This window comes from Globicephala melas, chromosome 13, assembly GCF_963455315.2.
Source record: "Globicephala melas chromosome 13, mGloMel1.2, whole genome shotgun sequence".
Taxonomy (NCBI): Eukaryota; Metazoa; Chordata; class Mammalia; order Artiodactyla; family Delphinidae; genus Globicephala; species Globicephala melas.
In genome coordinates, this window is record NC_083326.1 from 82,522,532 (window position 1) to 82,549,513 (window position 26,982).

Consider the following 26,982-nt stretch of genomic DNA (forward strand, 5'->3'; position numbering starts at 1 on the left):
TCTCCTATGACTGTCATCTTCAACTAATGTTACTTAGCAATTTTTGCCGTTTGTCTGTCTTCACCTCTCCCCATTTAACCATCACAACCCTTCCTTCTTTGCCAATAAAGCAGCTTCTCCCGCAAAAAGCTCAGAACATTCAGCATCAATACCAGCACCTCCACTAGTGTCAGGAGGACTGGGAAAAAGGGCTCCTTCCTTGAACAATCCTTAAACATGAAGATGACATTTAGCAAGGCTAGTTAGTAAGAAAGGTAGCCAGCCAATGTCTCACATCATTTCCTATGCCTTGATCAAAAGCACACTTGTCCAGTCTTTCCTCAAAAAACCAGGGACTAGATCATGTTCTCATTGCAACACAGAAAAAACTCCAATGAGACATAAGTAGCAACGCAAAGGGCTCCAGGCTCTTCACCTTCATTTTGCCGTGAACGTCATTTATCATAGCATGTTAATTCGCACGAGTCAAGTGCTCTCGGAGTTCACATTCTGTTTTACATGTAACCTTACGGACAAGGCAGTCATGTAGGTGGGAAAGGAGGAGAGGATCTTACAAGTTTCTATCTTATTCTTTCAATGCATTCACCTCAATGCCATCATTTTTGGGGAGTTCTCTATTTTAAAAAGTTTACAGACTGGAACCAAGCTTAAACAGGAGATCACAGCAAGCCCAGAGTTAAAGTAATCAGATACTAGGAAACCAGGATCAAGCCACATAGTTGAGCCATTATTTTCTCTAATCTCCTCGGATGAAACCATACTCAAAATACTCAGAAGATACTACACTCAACTGGGAAATTCGTCAGCACCAGTTTTAACTAAGTCAAGAATCTGGAGGGTGAACTACCTCAACTGAAAAACAAGATACAATGCAAAATAAGAACAAGAAATGGAAAAGAAAAAGATGGAGGATGTTGATACAAACCTTGCCACTTTCAGCATTCTTTTCGAGCTCTAAATTTTTAATCTGTTTCTCAGCTGCCTCAAGCTGCTGTCTAAGGTTCCCGATTTCTGATTTACCTTCGGAACTGGCTTTCTGAAGAGCATCAAGATCCAAGAGCTTTTCTTCGGCAGCCTTGAGCTGTGATGTAAAATTATCAATAACCTCGGTTTGTTCATTGCATTTGGCTTGTAGTACCTCTAGCTCCTTTACCTTTAGCTCAGCGTCCTGCAATTTGTTTAAGGTGTCCTCCATTTCTACCAGATGCTGGTCTTCCGCTTTGTCCAGCTTCGACTTGACGGCTTCCAGACTGTTCTCTTTCTCTTTAATGACTTTCATCAGTTTAGCCCTTAGGGCTTCGAGCTCTTTAGTGTGAGCAGACCTTTCCAAGTCTTGTTTATTCTGCAAATTTTCTATTTCGCGCTGGTAATCTAGTCTCATTTTCTCTATTTGCGTTTTTAGCTCGGCAAATTCTGCCGTCTCTGCGCCGACCCCCTTGCTGAAGGACACCTTCAGCCCCTCCATCGCCTGCTGGTGGGATGCGATGGCAGTCTCCAGCTTGGATTTCCACAGAGCTATCACGTCCGAATTCTCCTTGTTGGCGTGATCAAGCTTGCTTTTCAATGACTCGTTCTCTTTGGAAAGCTTCTCTGTGGTGGCCTGAAGAGCCTTTATCTCCTTCTGATGCGTTTCTTCCCGGGCTCCAAAATGCTCCTTCAGAGAAGTGATTTCTTTCTGATGGTCAGTATGGGTGGCTTCTAACTTTTCTTGCAAAGCGCTTATCTCTTGTAAAAGGGAGAGTGACATGTCAACATCCCCAGCAGGCTTACTGGACTCCAGCCTCCTTCGCAGCTCAGCTACTTCCTGTATTCTGAACGCTAGGTCTTTTTCTAGTTCCATTATGCGGGACTTTTCTGACACTGTGGCCACCTAGTATCAGCAGAGAGAGAGAGATCATTTAAATAACAAATCACGGATGATTTTCTTTAACCTTGAAGATCTTCAGTAACTACCCCAGCTCAGGGAGCAGTCAAGCCACCAAGAATTTCTATGTGTGAATCTAGTTGTGATAATGGCTTAAGCCCAGTTCCGGGAGCCCCAAATCAAATTTAGAGTCTTTGGCAAACTTTTCACCATTTTGAGATGCTAAAGGAAAATAAAATTGATATTGAGTTTGACTCACCCCCAAAATATTTCTTTTCCCTTTAAAGAACCTTAATCAGGAAAGTACCCACTAACTGTAGTAAGTTAATAGAAACAGTACCTTTCAAGGTTCCCCTACATCTGCCTTTTGGAAGAAGAATCCTTATGTTGCCTACTTCAACCAAGGTGTATGAACGTTTGTCTATCTGATGGAAGTGACTTTACGGAAGCGTGCTGTCCCGTACAGCAGCCGTTAACCACACATGGCTACTCGCACTTGAAACGTGGCTCCAAGTATCAAATATACATCAAATAATGAAGACTCGGGAAAAACAGAACACATCTTGTTAATAATTTCTTTCTCTCTTTCTTTTTGTTTTTTTTTGGCCACACCACGTGCCTTATGGGATTTTAGTTTCCTGACCAGGGATCAAACCTGGGCCCTTAGCAGTGAGAGTGCAGAGTCCTAACCACTGGACCACCAGGGAATTCCCAATAATTTCTTATACTGATTACATGATGAAGTGATAGTAGTTTGGATAAATTTGTTTAAATAAATAAAATATATGACTAAATTAATTTCACCTGCTCCTTTTTACGTATTAAAAAAGTATGTTAATGTGGGTACCAGAAAATTTTTAATTATATATATGTGGCTCATGTCATAATTCTGTTGGATAGCACTGGTGTTAAAGGTGTAAAAATATCTATGAAATGTTTCAGTGAATACCACGACAACTGTAGAATAAAAGCCTCAAGTGGATAAAGAACTAATTTACTAACCTTTTTTAAAAAGGACAAAGAAAGAATGATTACTTACCTGCAATGATACCTAAGAATCTTATACAGAGTCCCTCCCCGCTTTTAGATTTTGTAATTCCTTCACCATCTTGACGTACATGTCTCGCTCCCCTAACCCAGTGGTTCTCCGACCTTAGTGTGCGTGTGAGTTGCCTGGGACGTGTGTCTACAGTGCAGGTCCAGTTCCTCCCACGTGTGCTGATTCTACCTGAGCTCTGGGACAGAACCCGGGAATACGCTGCTATTTAAACTCATACCCCCAGGACGAGGAAAAACACTTTCCTAACCTGCGTCCTTTTGTTCTTAGGAAGTTATTTCCCTCTGCTGTTACGCAGTAAGTTTAGTACACAAAATATGTGGGAAATGGTAGCTTTGGGCATAAAAACTAATTATTGGACTAACCTGGGAAATAGAAGGGAACTTGAATGATTTAAAGACATCAGTGAATCCCAAATTTCATGGATCAAAAGTCCTCCGGAGTGAAGGCTCTCCTCCCTCACTGCCTTTATCGGGACAGAAGGTAATGGGTATGTTTTTTCTTCAGCCCCTCTGTCCACCTACAGGCTGTGAGATGGATAAGGACTGAAGTGTCCACGAAGAACAAGAAAATAAAGCACTTGGGGCTCCAAAACTGCATGATCAAATCATTAAGTATTTCAGAGCTGGCTATAATTGTTGTTTCAGGGCTATAGGTGCTTCCAAGATGTTAATTCATTTACATACTTTTTTTCTGGGGGGGAAGTGGGGAGGTGGGGAGTCCACAGATAAGGTGCATTATTAAACCCCATTGCTACAAGGTCCATAACGTAAATAAATTTAATCCAACAGGGCACTAATTCTTAATCAGTCACAAGAAAACCGTCAAACTGAGGAAATACCAAGTAAAAAATAAGGGAAAATAATAGTGTGGTTATGCAGCATTTTCACAGCAGTTCCATTTTTTAATTTTATTTCCCAAAATCTGCCCTCAGGCAAAACTATCTATGTGTCTGCCTTTCCCACCATAAAAGTCAGGTATCATTTCTTATTCTTGCTAATGTTTCTACAGCGCCAAGCACACTGTTTATAAACTGGGCTTACTGGCTTAGAGGAATTCTGAAGCACTTCCCAAAAGGGAATGTAGGTGATGGGAAACTTAGATGGGTCAGTGGTTAGTTTCACACTTGGCAAACCAAGAACGAGGATCAACAGGAGACAAGGCTTGTTATAGGAAGATGACAGCTTGCTTGAATCTGAAATACTTAAATAAACCATGCTGTCAATGGATGCCTTCTTTTCCACAGAAAACAAAACAAAAACAAAAACAAATCAACACTGTTTGCTGACAAAGCTGTAACGGAGATTTGTTCAGAAGTAAAAAAATACATCCTTACTTCAATAGCCAGCCACACCACGGGAGCTCAGTCTTACTATGAGTCCCTTGTATTTCCCAGATCAAGTCTTTGGCTCTCGGGTAACAAAGAAACGGCACCAAACTACCAGGATTTTTTTTTTCTTACCAAATACACAGACGATATCGTTAGTTTTGAGGCCGACTGAGAACATTTTCTTTCTCTTAAAAAATAAAAACTCGTGACTTAGAGGAAGAAATATTACTTGATTTTCTAGATTTTTTAGATCAATGATTTCTCAAGAAGAGAAATTTCTACAAATACTAATAATTCAAAAGGAAAAAAATCAGGATACCAAATTTGATCAGAGACAGAATCATTTCTGAAATGTTAAAATTAAGGATCTGTCTGATTTAGCTGTCAACAGTCAAATTCGTGATTTAAGAGGTATATAATACATACGTGTTTTCTTATATGTGACTCAGATTAGCTCTTACATCTTTTACCACAAAACTACTTCCATAATAGACAGACTCCATCCTGTAGTGGTTAAGAGCACAGACTCTGGGGTCAAATGGCCCAAATAGAAATCCTGGCCCCCCTATCTCTATCAGCTGTGTGACCTTGGACATATTATTTAACCTCTCCGTGCCTCGGTTTCCTCACCTGTAAAATGGGGACAATACTACTACCTCTCCCCTGGGGTTGTGGTAAGACTGAATAAGTTAATACTTGTAAAGTGCTTGGAATAGTGCCTGGCATAAAGTAAGCACTATATGGGTGCTTAAATACATAAGTAAGTGAGAACATGACTAAGGCACTGGCTCCGAGAGCCAAACGCAGTGAGCTGGAGGTCGTAAGAAGCCATTCTGTTCCCAACACACTTTTTCCTCCTGACCACTGAGATTCTAACCTACTGGGTAACAGAAATTCAAAGAGATCAGGTGCGAAGAAAAAAAGATAGCTGGGGTGAAAGTCCCTAACTCTCATTAAAAAAGAGCCAACGTTTCAATTCCCTTTGCCTAAGAGGCCAGGGAAGAAGGCAGGAAAAGAGAGCTAAAGTGAAACAACAAAAAATTATTTAGAAAACCCACTAGGAATATGAGAACAAGAGGACCACTGACTGCTGGTGCAAACTGGAGAAAGGTATTTCCCGGTATTAATACAAAGAACCTCAAATGCATCTGTGGACGTCCACGCAGTCTACACAGTCGCTGAGTTTCGGATCTTGATCTTGGTTGAGTTAACCAAAGGAATGAATCTTCACCTTGGACCAAAGGTTCCACATAAAACACCTGTGCCCACCCATCAACCTACACTCACGAGCACCTGGGCGGTGCCAAGGCCAAACTCAAGTCGAACCACTGGGTCAAGGCTTAGGCCAACTGCAGGGCCCGTCACCCGCGGTGTCCACCGTTCGCAAACATGGGTCTGCTTCATTAAATAGTGAAAACCATTACCCTAGTGTCTTCTAACTCCCTCTGGAGTTTGTCAGCTTTGGTCTTTTCAAAGAGCAGGCTCTGTTCAAGCTCCTTAATGCGGGCATGCTCCAGTTTGGTCTGCGTCTGTCAGTAAAAAGGAAGAGGAAGAAACACAACAGTGCCACCGTGACATGCCAGCACAGGAGGAGAGGGCGCGGCATGCAGGCTGAGCCGGCAGTACCTTCCGCCAGAGGATGAACAGAAAGGGTGATGGAGGAGGGATGAGGGTGGACCGAGATGAAGAGGCTGGGGGTGAGGATGAACACTATGGACAAGAGGATGAGGTGGGCAGGGGACATGGGCTAGTCTACTGAGAAAGAAAAAATGGAAAACACATGAGGCAAGGTGAAAGGTGTCAGATGCATGCAGCCAAATATGTTATATTGATAAGTGAAGTTTATCAGCACAAATTAGAATAGTTAATATTCCCCTAATCTATCATTTTCCCTCCTCCCCACAACAGCTACTTGACATTAATGTGTATGTAACTGACTCGTGACTTAAAAAGTGAATTGACCCTCAAAATGATCACTATCACCCAAATATGGAAAAGATAACGTCATAAGTCTCTAAGTGTTCAGTTAGTCCCTAGAGCAGATCTTTGCACTTTGGCGTACAATTTGACGTGAGCAAGGATCAAGTATTAAACCTAACGAAGGAAATCTAGGACCTAGAGCTAAGGAAATCACACCAGTGGCCTTTTTGCTGAGATGAGTGAGAAGGGTCTGAGATTCTCAGCAACATTCCCGTATATAACAGGTGAGGAGTCACTAAAGCTCTCATTTCCTTCCAAGGGTGGACTTTCCAAAGACTGTTGCCAGAAAACAAAGCGGGGGGTGGGGGGTGGGGATCAGATTTAAAAGAGAAAATTCAGTAATAATTGTGCTTGAGGGCCTCCATCCCTAAGGTTCAAAGCAGGAGCAAAGTTGAACTGCAACTGGTAAGGGGCTCATAATCTTGATCCTAAGACAACTCATTCTTCTCAGTTCAGAGGTAAGAAACAGTGACTCAACAGAAAGGCATGAGTTTCAACTCCATGCAAAAGGAGCCGGTAAGGTCTTCACATGTTTCCAAACCTCAGACTGCCCATCATCACTTACTTACATGGAAGCTGATGGAGGAGCCAGAGGGCGACCTCTTTCTAACAGGCTTAAGTGCATCAGAATCTTAATCAATTTGAAATAACCTAGATCAGTCTGAACGGACCTCTTTCCCCGCTCACCTCTCCCATCCAAGAGGTTATCAACATAATCAACTGATAAAACCTGTTGACAGAGCTGCTCCCAGCAGCTTCTAGTTATTTTGTGGTTCCAACCCGTAGGATCTATCAGTCTGGACAATTAAGGGCAACAAGGAAATGACAACAAACTCTAAACTGACAGAAAGGAGTGCAAAGCTTAAGGTGGAATGTTTTACATTATAAACATCTTTGCTCACTCCAGTGGTACTCTGGGGATTCAGTGCATTCAAGAGGTCAGTTTGCTTGTGAACCAGGTATAAAAAAACCATCATAGAATATTTAAAAAGTAAATAAATTTTTTTTTTGTAAAAATTCTTCACCTGCTTCAGCTCTTTACATTCAAGAAAAATAATGAAATAAAATTCAAAACCTAATTGTCTGGGTAGTCCCCTTCGTCCATATGTACCTTAGACAGAGGTTGTTCAAGTTACCTGCTTTTACAAGAAAAGAATCTAATCCAGATCTACACAGTTGGGGTCACAGCCTCAAGAACAGAAATCCAAAATTAACAGGAAGAAACCAAAGGCAACAGAACCTTTCTTCCCTTGACACTGAGTTCAGTGTCCTCTGGGTGAAAGGTCACTACTTCCAGATAAAAAGCAAATACCCACTGAATGTGATCTTCTCCCCATTCCGAGATCCTCCAGGTGCCTCCTGACTGGTGAGAGTGCACACGAATGATCTGGGCTCCACAGCTGTACTTGGTCAACTACCAGCAAGGAAGCTAGTGATCCGCTTCCCTTCCACGGTATGTGGTAAAAACGTTATGCTGAACAGGACAACCCTCCCATTAAAATTATTCCTTTCTTAGAATAGGACAGAGTATCCCAAGAGGAGAGCCCTGGGGCAGGGGATTGAGAGAGAAAGCCAAGGCTCCGCGAGAAGCGCACAGGAGAGGCGGGAAGGAGTCCCATGCAGACTGGCTCCGGAGGTAGCAGGAGCCTGTTTTGGAAGCAGAGAAGAGACCCAGATCACTGAAGGAGCTTTCACAAAAAGGAGACCTTCAGAACGGAGGCTTTTTAAAAAGTTCAGTCTCGAGTTGTCTAGTTCAGCTGCCGGGAGGTGGTGGGAAGAAAAATTCTGTTTTAATCTTGTTCTCTTGTGGTGGTACCTCAAAGGAAGAAGTTTTTAGGTTTTTTTCAACTGGCATCTCAGCTGGCAGGGTACGCCGAGAAGCCGTGCTTTTGAGGCCACTCTGGTACGATCGGAATTGGGTGTTTGATCCTAAACAGAGGGAGGAAGGAAAAAAAATACACCTCCGTGCCTAGTGGCACTGCTACTAGAAAAATCTCTCTTCAAGAATAATAAATTTAAAATACACAACGTCTTCACTGAAGAATGCCTGCCTCTAGCCTCAAACTAGGGAAAACACGGCCCCAACAAACTGAAGTTTGAATTTCTCGTCAGCTGCACTGGCAGCCATTGGCCAGCAGTGGGAGCTCACACAAAAGGCAATCAGTCTGGGACTCCATTCCTTTATTTTTATGGGAATAAATTAAACTTGGGGAAACTTTCCCCCAAAATTTCTGTAACAACTTCATCTAATATGTTTTATGTTTCAGTCAGGTATCTTCTATTTTGTAATAATTCTATTAAAACTAGAAGGCATTATGAATTAAGGGAAGAAGGCCGGGCCCCATACAAAATTCTTTTCTTTCTTTTTGCCGAAATTCTTTAAAGAAACGTGTGCCTGTGTGTTAAACAAATGGGTTTACAGAACTTAGTCATTACATACAATTTCTTCAGGATTCAAATGTAACTGCTTTGAAAGCCCACATGCACAGAAATATTAAGGACAATGTCTCAAGATCAGATTATGCAGTTAGTATTTGAGTATATCAATAAGCATTTTAATCTGTAATCAATCTGTGTTAACAAGGGAAATATCCACACAGTTAAGTGCCCTCTTACATTCTCAGGATCTTCAGAAATCTGGCTCTTTTGCTATCAGTAAAAAAATAAAATAATTAACAACAAAAGAGAGATTCAACTAAAGTTTCAATATGTGTTAGGGTTTCAAAATAACTGATTAATTACAAGTTTACCAGACAGACTATCCTAGCCTAGTGCTGATGTAAATATTTTAACTGCCCCTCCTCAAAACATCATAGGCTGTATTTGACATGAATTAGATGATGATATGAAACTTCTAATGAGATTTTGGGGTGTTTTTAAATGGATGAGAACAACACAAAAGTCAGCTAAAGGACTGCGACTCTACATGAAATGAGGGAGGAAGATACCCATCAAATTACTAATAATCCAATAAATTCTGGGCCTTATAAAGCTAGAACTCAGAATACGTTTCCCTTATTCTTCATTGACTGTAAAGATACATTTATTCCCAAAGAAATCAGTCTTATTTGGAAGGGCTCTTGAAATTGAAGCATGGTGTGGGCAATCAAGAGACTAAAATTGCAACAGTAGCAAAAATGTGTATTCTGAGAACTGCACAGACAAGTGAAACTTCTACTAAAATATTACAGCTTAAAGTACCAAAAATCTGCAAATTTGAAAATTTTTAACTTTATATTTGTCATACATCTAGCAGTGGTTTGAAAAGCATCAGAACCATTTAATTCTGGTGTCTTATTAAAAAACTAATACGAATGACTGTTAAGAGAGAGAAACTTGATGCTAAAGGAAAATCTCTGTGAATTTAAAATACGCCATGGAATAAAGAAGTTGAAATAAAATTGTTCTTTTTCTGGTAATGACTAGAAAAAAAAAAATCAGGGCTTCCCTGGTGGCACAGTGGTTGAGAGTCCACCTGCCGATGCAGGGGACACGGGTTCGTGCCCCGGGCCGGGAAGATCCCACATGCCGCGGAGCGGCTACGCTCGTGAGCCATGGCTGCTGAGCCTGCGCGTCCGGAGCCTGTGCTCCGCAATGGGAGAGGCCACAACAGTGAGAGGCCCGCGTACAGGAAAAAAAAAAAAAAAAAAAAATCAATTACTAGAACATACATTTATTGTCTATAGGGTTATAAAGGATTTATCCTGCTCAACTGAAAAGCAAAGCTGAGATTGTTCTGAACTATCATGATGAAATAAAAAATGTTCTTTAAAATGCCATTTCTGATCATTGGAGGAAGGTGTAGAGTCTCACATAGGACACACTGCCAGATTTATGACTTGATTAACTCCAATTCAAGGTTTTGAATTCTGAAGCATGAGAAAAGGGTAGTAAAAATTTTACTCGGCCACTGGAGTTGGGACGGCACAGTGACAGGCTCGAGGGCAGCCACAGCCCACAGGCCAGAGGCCGGGGTTCCTGCCGCCCCCCTCTGCTGCCTGTTCTGACCACAACGATTTCATCCGTATTTCTGAATACTGTACCCATAAAGGCTTTAGAGAGCTGGTGGGGTTTTACCTCAAGATCGCCCTTAGTAATTGATTCTTCTTCAACCCGGAACTGAAGGTCCTCAACCTTCCTGTGGAATAAAATCAAAACAAAACACGTAAGAAAGTAACTAAGAAACACCTCTGCCTTATCCCAAAATTATATATATATAATCAATGTCCTGATGAATGTAGCAGATGATGATGGAAAGAAATGCCTTAGAGACACAGAAAATAAAGAAATGCATCTTTAAGCCTCTAGTTTATAGGGAAACTCTAAAGTTTTATCCAGGTATGGATTCCAGAAGGGATGAGGTAGAGATGAGAAAAAGCAACTGGTTCCCCAGGTCACAGCCGCCAGAAATGGATCTAATCAAGGCAAGATCTCTTCTCCTCCTCCACCCCCTCCTCCCAGAAAAAAGAAAAAAAAACAAAAAAAGACAAGATCAGCCTGAAAGGAAAAGGTTTGATTACCACAGAAACCGGTTTGAGAATGGAAGTCTATAATTTCTACTTTCCAATAACACAACATAGGGGAAAATGGTACAGAAAACAAATCTCTCTCTATACCACCCCACATCAGGCATTCTAGCGTGAGGTTAGCAGAGATGCTACCCATGCAGAGATCCCCAGGACAACACGAGTACCTGTTCCAAGAGTGGGAGAATAAGGCTGTGAATAATTTGGGAGAGAGGCAATCAAGGATCCTATTTCTCTGCTTCTAAAATGCACATTTCTTTTTCACATTTAAAAATCTCTGATATGGCACGTGGGTTTCAATTAATGCCATCACAAAGTCAATGAAATAGGATACTAGGAAGATCTACAAAATCTGGGTAACACCCACATTGTGAATCTTTACAAAATTGGATGTAAGAGAAGAAAAGGAGGACAAATCTACATGCAAAAAAAAAAAAAATCTTTCAAATTCACTAGCATTTCTAACAAAATTAAGAATAAAAAAATTCTACTTGGTTAAGTCAGAAATACAATCATAGGTTAAAGCCCTCAAGCTTACTGGAGAGCTGGGGGGCATTTCTACTGCCCAGAAGTCAGCAGAGCAACAGCCGGTTTAAAAACAGAAGCGGGGCTTCCCTGGTGGTGCAGCGGTTGAGAGTCCACCTGCCGATGCAGGGGACGTGGGTTCGTGCCCCGGTCCGGGAAGATCCCACATGCCGCGGAGCGGCTGGGCCCGTGAGCCATGGCCGCTGAGCCTGCGCGTCCGGAGCCTGTGCTCCACAACGGGAGAGGCCACAGCAGTGAGAGGCCCGCGTACCGCCAAAAAAAAAAAAAACCGAAGCAAGTGGTACAGATGCCTTGGCCTTCATAAGGGCCTGTCACTATGTCTCGTTCACTCGTAGCCATTTTTAGGATGCAAGAACTTCCTGTGTATAGTGCTTCTCTCTCCAGTGGGACAGCCATTTCCCTAGTAAGGCACTGTTACTATCCCCCTGTATCCCCCAGCACAGTAGTGCTCGTGACCATCCTAAAGAGCCCTGCATTACATCGCTGCGATCAGAAATGACAGGAGATGGCATTAAGTGCAACCGAGGACAAACAACGTCCCATAGCCCAGAGACAGTCAAATCGTTTCCACGCAGACACTTTTCCCAGAGATCTTGTTCGCTAATGGTCTCAAAAGACCTTTTATAAGAATCAAACTTGCTTTCTCTGTCTCACACAGTTTAGCACCTGATTTCATCCTGACCTGGATAATTCCCTAATTGAGAGTTTTGTTTTCCTATAAAGGTAATGAGTTTCCTGAGGTCAGGGCCCCTCTGTCACCCCCCAGACACAATACGATTTCATTAGATATGCAGAAGGCGTTTCATAAATACCAGGTAACTGGGCCTAGAAAATCCTTTTTCCAGGAGTGGCTCTAGGTAGAAGCAGGGTTTGAATTAACTGACTCAGGCCATCCTCTAGAGGATGTTTGGCACACAGCAGGTGCTCAATAAATAGTTGTTAAATTAACCAGGGCACATTTAGCTGGTTCCAAACTTCTCAAAAAAGTCAAATCAAAGCAAACCCTCCTCACACAGCACGAGGAGTTCAATCTCCACTGAACACAGAGAGAGTCCTTTGGTTCTAAGGGTTTGACACCAACAAGGCTGTTGATGGGGGAGTTCTCCCGAAGGCTGTTTAAAAGGAGAACAGTTCAGGATCACCTTCTCTCCTCTTCAAGTTGGTTGAGAAGCTCCACCTTCTCCCTGTCAGCAGCTTCCACCATTGCTCGCAGCTGGTCCATCTTGGCCTCCAATTCCAGGACATGCTGGGGAAGGCAAGGGTGTCGGTGAGTGGCCTCCTTCTGACCCAGATGCATGCCCAGGGATGCCTCCAAAGAGCTACGGCTAAATGGTACCACTGTGGGTCGGCATTACTCAAAAAACCTTTTCGCATTAAAATGCTTTCTATGATCTCTTATGATAGGTTATTCTCGGCAGCACTCCTGGGAGCTAGATGATGAAAAACCACACCATTAAAGAAATAAGGGGGCAATGTTAAAACAACGCTCATCTTTTTTGAGCTGAAACTCATACAAAGCATAATGTACAAAACAGGAGCCGTCGCCACTGGTAAGGTCCTAGTACACACGCTCACCTGACACAGACAGGCCAAGAGACCTGGACGTAAAGACCAAAAGAGTGCAACAGACTCGAGAAGAACAGAACTTCATCTTTATGATGATGCAAACTGGTACCCCAGGGCACAGCTTTCAAACAAGCCCAGCAAAGACATCTATGCTCCTTTCCAGTGCGCTCGAGACCAGCTCCCCGGCTCCAAGCACCAAGTACACTGTTCAACCTCCTCCCTCAATTTAGAAACCATCACAGTCTCTGCAACAAGATCAGCTTAGAACCTGTCACCATCTCTGCAACAAGGTCAGTGCCAGACTTCACCTGGTCGTGTCCGTCCCGGGCCAGAGCTAGCTCCTGCTCTATCTCCCCCACGTGGCTCGTGGCCTTGGCCACCTCCGCCCTCTCTAGATCCCGTTCAGCCAGCAGCTGCTCAATGTGCTGCTGCTTCTCCTTCAGGGCCTCCTGGAGGGCAGTGGTGCCGGAGATCTTCCTGGCGTAACGGGAGGAGGTTTCGGTCAACTGCAAAGGAAAGTTAAAGAAGTGAAGGGCGATGATGCTATCAGGGATGCAAGGAGGGAGCGATGCATGCAGGCAGGTGTCTCCTCAGCAAAGCAAAAGCACTGCCCCAGCTCGCAGGCTTGCCGAGGCTTAGGAAAGGCTTTTCATCGAGGAAACAAGACAGCGTGTGCCTCCTGTCTGCCAATTTCACAAAGAACCCAGCAATGTAAAGAAGCCATGGAACAACCGGGAAGATGTTTAGAAGAAGTGGCTCAAAAGCAAAGGTGCCCTGAGCTCGGCTGACGGGGCCGGGTAGGAATCTAAAAAATTCCTCAGAACCCAGGTAACAAGCTTCTCTAGACTCCGTTTCGGCCTGAGCTTCATGAATAGTTATCTTCTTGTTATGACAGTCTGGCCAATCTTTTGATCCTTAGAGTTCGGGATTAGACCTGTTTTTCAACTTCTCAAGCTTCTAAATACCATTACATGACCAAGAGGTCACGCTTGGAGTCACAAACCTTCTTTCAATTGATTACGCAGCTGGATCTCTGTCAGGATTTTCTTCATCTTTCTTTCAAGATGAAAGGCAGAGGTGATTTCACCCAGGAATCCAGCCATGAGGACCTGAATCCCAGTCACCAGAAAGACTTATAAAGACACAAGATTAAAAGGAAACCTGTACGTGCCTTCAAAAGCATGTGTGAGTGGGTGAATGAGAGTGCAAGTACACGTAAGAGAAAGGAGGAAAAAGGGCATGGGAGAGAGAAAAGGGGGGGGAGATAAACCTGTGGAGAAAGAGAAGCAGGGGAAGGAAGGAGGGAGAAAAAATGGGGACTGGAGAGGGAACGGGGGGGGGGACAAGAGGGGAGGGGGGAAGAGTGGTGGGCTGAGGCGTGGAGAAAACGTGTTTCAGCGCTGTCACCCATTCATCTTTGCTGCTTCACACACCCGATACCTCCTCAAGATGGCTAATCGTCATGTAAAAACACAGAGGACGTAACCTTCCATTAAATGTGCATACGTAATGTGGGCAAGCTGAGTAACACTCTTCCAAGCTGGGCTCCGGGGGCTGGGAGGTGGTCCAGAAGAGGCCACATCCCTTGGCGAGCGTCTGTCCACGGCCATTTACTTGGCAATCACTGGCTCCGGGTCGACGCCGCTCGACTTCACCCTCTGCAGTCAAAGCCTCGCTTGCTGCTTGAAGGCTCTCCTCGTCCTCCGTCTAGCTGAGCCCCCGGCCAGGACGCAGACTGACAGTGAGGATCTGCCGTCAGTTCAGAGTTAGGCAGTTTGACAGCTATGAGAGTAAAGTACACCCAAACTGTCCTTCGCTGTTTCTATTTAGTGAGATTTCTTGAATTACTTAAGTATATGGGGGGGCGGGGAATTCCTAGTCTCTCTTTTAACCATCTGACCTTGATCTTCCAATTTTACTATGTGGTGATACTTTCTCGTACTAACGTTTCTTCCTGAACACACTAAATCTGAGGTTCCCAAACCCCGCGCAGAGGTACACCCCAGGGTACTGCAGCAAACTCACAGGGCAACACAAGGAAACAGAGCGACACCCGTTGGATACCATGCAAACTGCTAGCTGGAGGGGATTCAGTTTCAACCTTGGATTGTACTACATTCCTTTCCATAACGTCGCGTCTTTCCGAAGCCGGGTTTTGGCTACTGCCAGACCAAAAGCAAGTACTGTGCAAAACCACTGTGGCACAGGAAGTGAGGGTGGCAGTGTCCAGGGAGAGTCCAAGGTCTGACAGGATATGCAGTGCCCAAGAAGAGCGTGCAACCTAATACTAGTTCACTGTGGTTATTCAAGAATGAATTAAAAATATTCTTTTTCCTTTCAATTAATGTGAACCTTTTTTTTTTTTTTGAAGAGCTATTGAATTGTTAGGACATAAATATTAAGTTGTTTGGACCTAACTACTTAATAAACAGAACTGTTAGCTATTTCTTTAGGCCTACGGGCACTGTGAAAAAATAACTGAGACTAAAGGTTCTGTGGAACCAGAAAGGCTGGGCACCTCTGTACTCAATTCTTTCAGAAGATTGCTGTGCATTAAGGAATGTCCCCACATTTTTTAAGAAGTCACGCTTTCAATTACTCTGTATTTTTGGTATATTCTTTTATGGTGATTTTTGGTTTAGAAACTATAGCCACTCTAAATAAAGAGGTACAAAAACAAGCTGTTTTACAAGGCAAGGAGACTCATTTCTCTTTTGCTAGTTTTCTTCAAAAGAAAATGAGGTGAACTAAGAGGAATCAGAACTGTTCTAAAAAGTAAGAGGACTGGTTGGGGGAGCAGCGGGGGCGCTTGGGCATCTCCAAAGAAACGGACACTTAATTACAACGTAGTAAAAATTACACAAGAAATAATTCCTAATCCAGGGTAGATACTTTCACGGAATTGTTCCTGGATTAGTAAACTCGATTTCCACTTTAGAGTTTGCTGACCCACTCTGAACAAGGCTTCATCCAAACAGAGGGGTTTCTTCATCCATTTCACTCAAACATTCAAAAAGTTCTTGACAACCTTTTCTCATAAGTCCATTTGTAATTTTTCTGTTGAAGATGCAGACTTTTATATGCAAAATGACATAGTCCAAACAGGTATTTATTTTACTTGAACATAAGAGGAACAAAGTCCAGAGAAGCATAACCCCTACTTTAAAGAAAGATGCTTCCGCTGTAGCCTTCCCTGCCCAAGGTCAATGGAGAGAAGGCAAAACGAGATCAAGGGCCAGCAGCCTTACTGCCCGATCATGACACTTCACGTTCTAACTCCTGTCTGTCGTTCATTGTCATAAAGCAAGATCCTGAATTCAGTCTGGGGTACAACCTCATACTGCCACTTCAAATTTAAACAGTATTTGCCTCACTTCCAGTGAATAAACTAAAGGGTGGGGGGTGGGAGGGAGCAAAGCCAAAAAGTCATTGCTTTGACGCTAAAAAAAAAAGCATGACATTAACAAACAGAATGAGATGCTGCCTATTTTGATTCTGATGATTTTCTCTTGCTGATCTAAATGGGAAAGAGAGGGAGAAAGTAAGAGGGAGTGGGGGAAGGGGGATATGGAGACAAAACAAAACATGGCTTTTCCTAGCATCCTTTCAAGTTCCCTAAGTTCCCCTCTGCATCCTCTGGCCTGAGTCAGGAACGCTCCACACACCAACTGCTTTCAGCGGGTTAGACTATGAACATAACACTAAAATTCTAAGAACATGCCTTTTCTCAAACGACTGTAGTTCCTAAAATTGTTTGATGTCAAAGAGAAAGAGACCCAGGTCCTTGAGGAAAAGGATCCCTCCAATTCTCCTGTCCTTCTGATGCCAAAATAATTTCAGAATACTCAATCATCCCATATGTTAGACTAAGTAGTAGTTACTATAGATTCACCAAGAACTGTTATATCTTAAAGTCTAAGGAACCTGAAAGGGGCTGTTAAAAAAATTCTTTATTTCTAACTTGTATTCTTGCTAGAGGTTTTCGTTTTGTTGCAAAATTTGTAAGGACATTCACAAGCTACAGAGAACATTTAGTACAAGGGCAAGAGAAGACTTAACATCTCCTAAAGCAAAGCAGGCACACTGACGGGGTGGGGTTGGGGGGCATTTACAGTGCCTGGGACGCAGAAACACGCAGCAGGAGGCTTACCAATCCTGTCCGACTGGGCTTGCTGCTTACAGAGGAGGCCACAGAGCTCATGGAGCTGAGAGAAGAGGCAGAAGGGCTGCGCGTCAGGCTGGCGGGTGTGGTCGCCATCACCCGCCTCACGGCAGCGGCCTTGGCTTTGGCTGGTGTGGTGGAAGGGAAGCCAATCTTGGTCACTTTGTGGACAGGAGCAAACAGGCCATATTTGGGTTGACACTGAAAATACCTTTAGGGGACAACAACAGGAACAGTAACAAGAAGCAAGTTAATTACAAGAAATACAACTGTAACCAAAAAGCTCTCCTGACTCGTAACTCGTGACTGGTTTGCTGTGAATTTTACCAACCAGCTGGGGTGGTGCACCAGCCCGTGGCACTCACTGGTGTGCAAGCTGATAAATAACCATAATAATAGTTTTTTTTTAATTTATTATTTTTAAAAATTATTTATTTATTTTTGGCTGCAGTGGGTCTTCGTTGCTGCGCGCAGGCTTTCTCTAGTTGCGGTGACCAGGGGCTACTTTTCGTTGCAGTGCGCGGGCTTCTCATTGTGGTGTCTTCGTTTGTTGCAGAGCGAGGGCTCTAGGCACGTGGGCTTCAGTAGTTGCGGCACACGGGCTCAGTAGTTGTGGCTCACAGGCTCTAGAGTGCAGGCTCAGTAGCTGTGGCGTGTGGGCTCAGTAGTTGTGGCTCGCGGGCTCTAGAGCGCAGGCTCACTAGCTGTGGCTCACGGGCTTAGTTGCTCCGCAGCATGTGGGATCTTCCCAGACCAGGGCTCGAACCTGTGTCACCTGCATTGGCAGGCGGATTCTTAACCACTGCACCACCAGGAAAGCCCCACAATAATGTTTTAGAAAACACACTAGGAAATAACAGTATGATACACAGAGATGGAATCACTCATCTGTTACTAAGGTTTTACGCAAAGGGAAGGTATTTCTACTATCTGATAAACACACAGCAGAGGAGTGATCCCACTTAATAAAACCTTGCCAAACAAAGGGCAAGAGAAATCAAACAAGCACCTAATTCTGGCAGATTCACTCAAGTAAAGGTGGAGTAGTACTGACACTTGGAGATCTCACGACTCTAGCGAATTATAACAACTTAATATGAAGGATATCAATGATATGGCTTCATAATCGTTGCAGCACCAAGAGATTTTTTTAATCTCCTCGAGGCATTATTATTGTATTTGGTACATAAGACCTATATGCTTATAATCAGTCTGTAAACATTTTATAAGTAAAATGTTAACTACAACACTTTATACTACTAACAATAATGCATCAGAGACCACAACTGTGCCCAAGGCCTTCAAAGCATCTGAAATGTGGGAAACGCCTCTTGCATTCGTCTGCATGACTCAACTCCCACCCTATCCCTGTGAGGTGAGAGTGGGGTTATCCTCACAGTGGAATAGGTGTGCTTGCCGTCAGTCCTCTTGCCACAGGATGGAATCCTTGTCACCAGATATAAAGACACATTTTGCGTTCTCGTCCTAACAAAAGCAGCTTCCTTCTCCTCACTCCCCCTACCCTCCAATGCCCAGAAACTCATTCAGACGTTGACTGCTATCAAAGGGAGAGCAGCCAAAAGGATGACATAGTATTTCCTTTCTATTTTGAAAAATAAAATGAAAACACTATAGATGATACTATAATTGTAGAAACATGTCATTACACACTTGTCCAAATCCATAGAATGTATACCAAGAATAAACTGTAATATAAACTACAGACTTTGGGGGATAATGATGTGTCAATATAGGTTCACCAGCTGTCATAAATGGACCACTTGGGTGCAGGATGTTGATAATGGGGGAGGCTGTGCATGTGTGGGGCAGGGGGTAGAGGAGGGATATCTCTGTACCTTTCTCTCAATTCTGCTGTGAACCTAAAACTGCTCTAAAAAAAAAAAAGCCTTAAAAATAAATAGATAGGGCTTCCCTGGTGGTGCAGTGGCTAAGGATCCACTAGGACAGCCCACGCACAGCAACGAAGACCTAACACAGCCAAAAATAAATAAAATTAATAAATTTTTCAAATAAAATAAATAGATAAATAAACCAAATACTTGCTCAGAATCTACTCAGACGCACTGCACATATTACTAAAACAGACAGTCAAAAGAAAGACTCTGATTCTAGTGGGGGGAAAAACCTGTAGATGAGTCTTAGGAAATAAAAGTGCAGCTCTTCAAAACACTCACGTCCATTTTACTATACACGGTTGGTGGGACTGGCTTCAGCACCTTTACATGCAAGAGGGAGACGAGATTCCAACTGCAAACAAACCTTGTTCCAGCGACAGCCCCATCGTTCTTCCCAAGAGGCTCATCCAACTCCACACCACACCACTCCCCCTTGGCGAAGTCTGTCTCCCCAAGAAACCGGACGACGCCAGCCTTCGTGCCACCAACCTGGAAGAAGAGAACGTTAAAAGGAAGAGATGAACGTAATTACAATTTCACAGCTTAATCCTTTGCAGCTGCAGCCAATACTGTGTTCCATCATTTCTCCAAGCAGCTCTTCTCTTAACCTCCTCTCCAACTCTTCAAAGAGTTCTCTCCAAAGGTTAGCAAAGTTCATCTGGGTGACTTCAGTCGCCAGAGTGATCCGATACCTGATATAGTCCAATAATGAACTCGCCTAGGTGATGCGCAGTCATCAACATTTAGTCCAATTAAAAAAATACCTTATTACTCCGGAGGGAGGTTTCTGCTTCAAAATAAATATTTGCTACAAAAATAAAACCCCCACGTCCTTAAAGAAAAACAAAATTCATGCATAATCCACTGTAACAATTGCTGTGTTTATGTTCCCAAACGTCCTTTACATCATTATCCAGGTAAAGCAATAACATGTACATGTTAAAGACAAATATTCACACATCCACACACATGAAATGTAAATTCTTTAAAATATTTTTTTTTTTTTTTTTTTTTGCAGTATGCGGGCCTCTCACTGTTGTGGCCTCTCCCACTGCGGAGCACAGGCTCCAGACGCGCAGGCTCAGCGGCCACAGCTCACGGGCCCAGCCGCTCCGCGGCATGTGGGATCCTCCCGGACCGGGGCACAAACCCGCGTCCCCTGCATCGGCAGGCGGACTCCCAACCACTGCGCCACCAGGGAAGTCCTCTTTAAAATATTGTAAATATTGATATTTTCCACTGTGAGGCTCTCCATTTCTTCACAACTATTAAAATGACTGTTCTTCACATTTTACGTGAACTGTTCAAAGCTGTGAATCTTTTTAAATGTCTTTGTCCCAGCTGTTGTTTGACATAACATGCAAACATTAATTATTTCCAAAACTATCCCATCAGCATTTATTATTTCTTCCTTTGCCATTATTTTTCTATTTCAAATACTCATTTTATCATATCCTCTCTCACATGCACATAAGAACAGATCTGAGTCTTTTTACAGTTTCAAAAGTTCAGTATCTGTGCTACTGCCATGGCATTTTTTTTTTTTTTTTTTTTTTTTTGCCATGGCATTTTGATTACTGCTACTTCACAACCTGCATGATATTTCCTGGGGCTGGCTTTCCCTTATTACTATTATTCTTCAGAATACTGATTTTCTTACTTTTAGCTAAGCTTCTTTTTTCTTTTTTTAAAATTTTTTGGCTGAGCCTCAGGCTCGCGGGGTCTTAGTTCCCCAACCAGGGCTCGAACCTGGGCCCCAGCAGTGAAAGCACAGAGTCCTAACCACTGGACCACCAGGGAATTCCCTCTTTTTCCTTAATTAAAAAAATTCCCCAATTATACAAGAGGCGAGTCACCGCAGGTAATTAAGAACATTATGAACAAAAAATAAATGTTATTCCTGTAATCTCAACACCCAGGGACACTCACTGCTGACATTTTGGTCCATTTTCCCTGCTATTTTATGGCAGCTGTTTAGTATCCACAGTACAGATGTATCACAATGTGTACTTTACTCATTTTTCGTTTGGGATGTTCGCCTTTTTCTTACTGATTAAAAAGGTAACTCTTTATAATGAATTAATTCTTTTTTTTTTTTTTTTTTTTTTGCGGTACGCGGGCCTCTCAATGTTGTGGCCTCTCCCGTTGCGGAGCACAGGCTCCGGATGCGCAGGCTCAGCGGCCATGGCTCACGGGCCCAGCCGCTCCGCGGCATGTGGGATCTTCCCGGACCGGGGCACGAACCCATGTCCCCTGCATCGGCAGGCGGACTCTCAACCACCGCGCCACCAGGGAAGCCCATGAATTAATTCGTGAATAGCCAATGCGTTCTCATGGTTCAAAAACTTTTAAATATATGTATCCAGGGAAAAGCCTCTCTTACTAAACTCGTGTCCCTAACTATCCCACCCTCCCCATCACAGGTAGCCACTGCTATTGATGTAGAGTGTATCCTCTTCCCAGCATTTCTTTATGCATATAAAAGCAAATGTTGGGGCCTCTCTGGTGGTGCAGTGGTTAAGAATCCGCCTGCCCATGCAGGGGACACAGGTTCGAGCCCTGGTCCGGGAAGATCCCACGTGCCGTGGAGCAACTAAGCCTGTGCGCCACAACTACTGAGCCTGCACTCTAGAGCCTGCGAGCCACAACTACTGAGCCCGTGTGCCACAACTACTGAGCCCGCGCACCTAGAGCCCGTGCTCCGCAACAAGAGAAGCCACCGCAATGAGAAGCCCGCACATTGCAATGAAGAGTAGCCCCCGCTCGCCGCAACTAGAGGAAGTCCATGTGCAGCAACAAAGACCCAACACAGCCAAAAATAAATAATTTCTTTTTAAAAAGGAAATGTTAATTCATGTTTTTACTCCTCCCTTTCATTTTTACATACAAAAAATGAGCTGTCTTGCACCTGTACTACATAAGCTGTCCTGCACCTCGCTTTATTCCACATCAAGACAGAGAACGTCCTCCTTGTGTTTACAATCGCACGTCATTCCACTATACGGATTCACTCCAGTTTATTAAATCAGCCCCCACTGGGAGACATTTAGGTTATGTAGGTTTACTGATTTAATAAATTTAAAAATCATTTTGGTTAATTAAAAAAAAAGTCCAATGGGATTGTGTTAAATGTAGACTTACCTTGGGAAGGTAACTTATTTTATCGATCTTCACAAGGAACCAGCTTTTAAGTTTTTCCTTTTTGTTTATAATGTTCTCTATTTTATTTAATTCACTTTTTATCTCACTATTTCCTTTTTTCCCACTTCCTTGTTGTCTATTACTCTTTCCTTCCTAACTTCTTAAGACCAATACTAATTTGCTTTTTAATACCAAAGCTATTTTGTTCTAATTTTTCTCTGAATATAGTTTTCTATGAGTTTGGGATGATACACATTTTTTTCCAGCTCTATTTAAGCTTTTTTTTTTTTTTTTTTTTTTGCAGTACGCGGGCCTCTCACTGTTGTGGCCTCTCCTGTTGCAGAGCACAGGCTCCAGACACGCAGGCTCAGTAGCCATGGCTCACGGGCCCAGCCGCTCCGTGGCATGTGGGATCTTCCCGGACCGGGGCACGAACCTGTGTCCCCTGCACTGGCAGGCGGACTCTCAACCACTGCGCCACCAGGGAAGCCCCTCTATTTAAGCTTTGTTGAAAATGGAAAATGTTAAAGTCTCAAAGCTATATACTTTTTCTCTGAAAGACAAACTCTTTGTGAAACTGATTTAAGGAACCAAAGCAGTTACAGTTTAAGGTACTCTAGGCAGGAGAGCATGTGAAGGGTGACAGAGGGCAGGCAGTCCCCGGACAGTTCAGAAACATCCTGGTGTCATGACAGGTGTCACTGAGGAAAGATGGAGTTGGAGGCTGGAGAAAACTCCACGCAGGAACCGTTGTGTCCAGCACCGCAATCCACAGTGCACAGCAGGAGACACTCAACAAACATTTGCTGAAGAAATGAAAGGTGACCTTCTCCGTAGGGAACTACACAGAAAAGGCCATTTTTCCATGTAAACCAACAAAAGGAAAAAGATATCCAGTGGCTGAGACTGAATGTGATGGCTCAGAAGAGAGCAAAGGAAGAAATATGCTAACACAGCCTAAGCAAGCATGGGCTCCAAGTTGGACAAATTCAAATGCCAGCTCTGCCTATGAATTAGTCAAGTTGCTTAGTTTCTAAATCTTAGTTTCGGAACTTCCCTGGTGGTCCAGTGGTTAAGAATCTGCCTTTCAATGCAGGGGACGCAGGTTCGATCCCTGGTTGGGGAATGAAGATCCCACATGCCGCGGGGCAACTAAGCCTGCGTGCCACAACTAGAAAGAAGCCCTTGCGCCACAACAAAGAGCCTAAGTGCTGCAGCTAAGATCCAATGCAGCCATAAATAAATCAATCAATCTTAGCTTCCTCATAAGTAAAATGGTGATAATTACAGGATTGCTGTGAAGATTAAATAAAATAATCCACATAAAACTGTTTAGTCAGTGTCTGACAGATAGTGTGAGAGTCTGCTATGTTAGCAGCCAGTGTGTCCATGCTAAGGAAAGTACTAGTTCTAGATCTGGCAAATGGGACTTTTTAGCACTCTTATTGGTAACCATGGAATGTATGAATAGTAACCTATATAAAATTGGCCTCTGTTTTCTCTGTCCTCTTACACACCTTTCAGAGCAGCAGACTAACCAGCATCACATGAGCAGAACACAGCACATTAGCTAAAGATGATGCAATCTTTCCAGATAATCTGTTGAATTCTTTGGGGGTGAGTCTAAGTTACTGTTATGACAACTGTTTTTCCAAGAGGCGTCTAACAGGCTGTGGGCAGTAAATTCTCCAAACAAACCGTGGCTTCACTCAGATCAGAAGCTTTATAACAAATTACCACAAACAGATCAGCGACTTTTTCTCTAGATGCAGGTAACAGAACATACATCTACCCCCCGCCAAAAAAAAAGCCATAAAGTTTGTTTCAAATGGATGACTACTAGCTCCTAGAATGGGCAGTTTCTTATACTTTTTCTCTCACCTAACTGGAAATTCTTGACTCATATAACATAATATGCTTTCCTTTCCCCTGTGAAAGATCCTTAGTAATTATTCAAAATATCTTTAACACAGACAGAAAGTCACATCCAAAATCACTCACTTTTCTACTTAATCATTTTACAGTCAAATCTTTTTCTAAGCATTTAAACACGGTTTTATCAAGTTAAGTTTTACTTCTCATGTGTTCCAGAGAACCCAGAGTATTATAGCACGTGCACTTACATTAAGTATAAGCCACAATTTTCAAATCTATGTTTTAGGGGCAGATAACAGGATTTTTAAAAAATATTTATTTATTTATTATTCATTTGGTTGCACTGGGTCTTAGTTGTGGCAGGCGGGCTCTTTACTTGTGGCAGGTGGGCTCCTTGGTTGCAGCTCGCTGGCTCCTTAGCTGTGGCATGGGAACTCTTAGTAGCGGCATGCCTATGGGATCTAGTTCCCTGACCAGGGATCGAACCTAGGCCCCCTGCATTGGGAGCACGGAGTCTTAACCACTACACCACCAGGGAAGTCCCAGATATCAAGATTATTAAAGATAAAAAATTTTACAACATTGAAACAAAAAAATGGATCCCTACAGCAAACACAAGTAACTACCATTCATTCTCTTTACTTTCAGAATATATACACATAACTCATAACACTGTGGTCAACCTAAGTCAAAATTAGAAGTCACTACTGGAGACCAAATTAATTTAAACTAGAAACTCAGCTAAAGGAAAACCTAGCTGTGGTCAGGCTTTAGCAAATCTCAGGTTTTTCAGCTCTCATTCAGTCATTCAATATATATTTCCTGAGTGCTTGGGCCCTGAGGATACAAATATAAACAGAATACAGTGTTGGTCACTGACAGAAAAATTCAAGCAAATATTTCTAGTGAAAAGTGATAAGCACTTTAAGAGGTTTCTACAAAATGCTGTGGGAACAGAGACAAACACCCTTCTTGTAAACTCTTTTGAAAAATAAGAACACTGATAAATTCTGCTGGGGGCTTCCCTGGTGGTCCAATGGCTAAGGCTTCATGCTCCCAATGCAGGGGGCCCGGGTTCCATCCCTGGTCAGGGAACTAGATCCCACATGTCACAACTAAGAGCCCGTGTGCCACAACTAAGGACTCCACGTGCTACAACTAAAAAAGATCCTGTGTGCTGCAACTAAGACCTGGCGCAGCCAAATAGATAAATAAATAAATATTTAAAAAGAAAACATTCTGCTGGGCTGATGAATGGGTCCACAAACAGGAAACAGGAAACCTTTCATCCTCTCTCAACTCTCCCATCTATTCATCAAATCTCAAACAAGCCATTTAACCTCACCGTGCCTCAATTTATAAAGCTATAAAATGTCCAGTGGGTGGTAATGAGGGACTGTTCCACAGGGATTTCGTGAGCAACTGAATTTCGTGAGGTGGCTTCTTATCTGCCATATTGTAGGTTAAGCAGCTTAATTTAAAAAGGTAACTATGGCTAATTGGTATTTACCCATACAGATTTAGCCCTGACTTAAAACTTAATCACCTGTGAGATGATGACGTCCATATTTCGTATTACCTCAACTAGAGAGCAATCCAGCTTAGGGCAGCTCCACTGGGCAACTCCTGCAAGAAAGGTAAGATTCGCCTGGCCCGGTTTTTATCCATTGGTCCTAATTGCATCTCTTGTCATACTTTACAATGTTACTCCTCCCCTTTAAGGGTATAATGTGACAACAGTATTTAAAACCCTTTGATTCTTTTGACAATATTTTATGAACACCTACTGTGTGCCAGGCACTGTTCTAAGTGCTTGGGAAAAGACAGTGAATGAGACAGAAAGTTTCCAGACTCTCATGGAGCCTAAATTCTGGTCAGAGGGAGATGGGCAATGAACAAATAAATAAATGAAAAGATCATTTTAAATACATAGAGGGGGACTTCCCTGGTGGCGCAGTGGTTAAGAATGTTAAGTGGTTAAGAACCTGGACACAGATTTGAGCCCTAGTCCGGGAAGATCCCACATGCTGTGGAGCAACTAAGCCCGCGAGCCACAACTACTGAGCCTGTACACCACATCTACTGAAGCCTGTGTGCCTAGAGCCCGTGCTCTGCAACAAGAGAAGCCACCACATGAGAAGCCCACGCACCGCAACAAAGAGTAGCCCCCACTCGCAGCAATGAAGAGCCAACACAGCCAACAATTAATTAATTAAACTATTGCTATTAAAACAAAAGACCTGACACAGCCATAAAAGAAAAATAAATAATAAATGAATCTTTAAAAGAATCCATTTGTAACTGTTTAAACATTTAATAGGAACCAAAAAAAAAAAAAACCCTACTATCCCTGAGGCTTATAAAAGAGCAGAATATTTAGTTGCCAGAGTCACACTCTCTTAAAGCACTGAGATCAAAAAGTACCCCACTTGACCACAACGGTATTAGCCAAGTTTGCTTTTCTAATCTATATGTGTCAGAAGCTACAAAGAGGCTCAACCTCAAGATATTTTCGTAAGTATGCTTAAAGAATTCACAGAAGCAGTATTAAAAGTTAGAAGATGTGATCTAGCAACAGGCATTTCAACATTAGACTCTGGCCCGGGCAGTGGTCCAACTTTCCTCTCTTCAAGTCCCAAAGCTAGACAGCATAAGGTGCCTCCTCAACCCAGAAACTCCCAAGCCCCAAGAGCCTACACAGAGTCCTCAAGGCAGAGGTACCAGCTTTGACATGTTTGGCGTAAAGATACCGGCTTAGGTTTGCAAAGAGAACCTAATTTCACACCGACCAGCCAGTGCCCAGGTACTGAGCCCCGCAGAAAACCCCCAGCACTGTGAAAACAGCACTGGTGTAGGCAGACAGGGCGCCACCGCACAGGAGAACAGCGTGATGAGATCCACGCGTCACGCGCATCACTCCGTAATTGTGTGAAGACCAGAACCGAGGAGAGACGGGGCTAGCAGCACGGACAGCCGTCTGGGGGTCCAGGTGAAGAGGATGATGGCTTAATGCAAGGCA

General features: G+C 43.2%; 1 protein-coding gene across 1 annotated transcript in view; it reads right to left on the reverse strand.

Moving 5' to 3' along the window:
• Positions 1-26,982, reverse strand: part of CLIP1 (CAP-Gly domain containing linker protein 1) — a 122,639-nt gene that overhangs the window by 49,612 nt on the left and 46,045 nt on the right. The window contains 6 exon segments of the mRNA XM_060283144.1: positions 926-1,870; positions 10,309-10,369; positions 12,446-12,549; positions 13,178-13,375; positions 17,020-17,242; positions 19,312-19,436. Of these exon segments, the coding sequence (XP_060139127.1) occupies positions 926-1,870; positions 10,309-10,369; positions 12,446-12,549; positions 13,178-13,375; positions 17,020-17,242; positions 19,312-19,436 (1,656 nt within the window).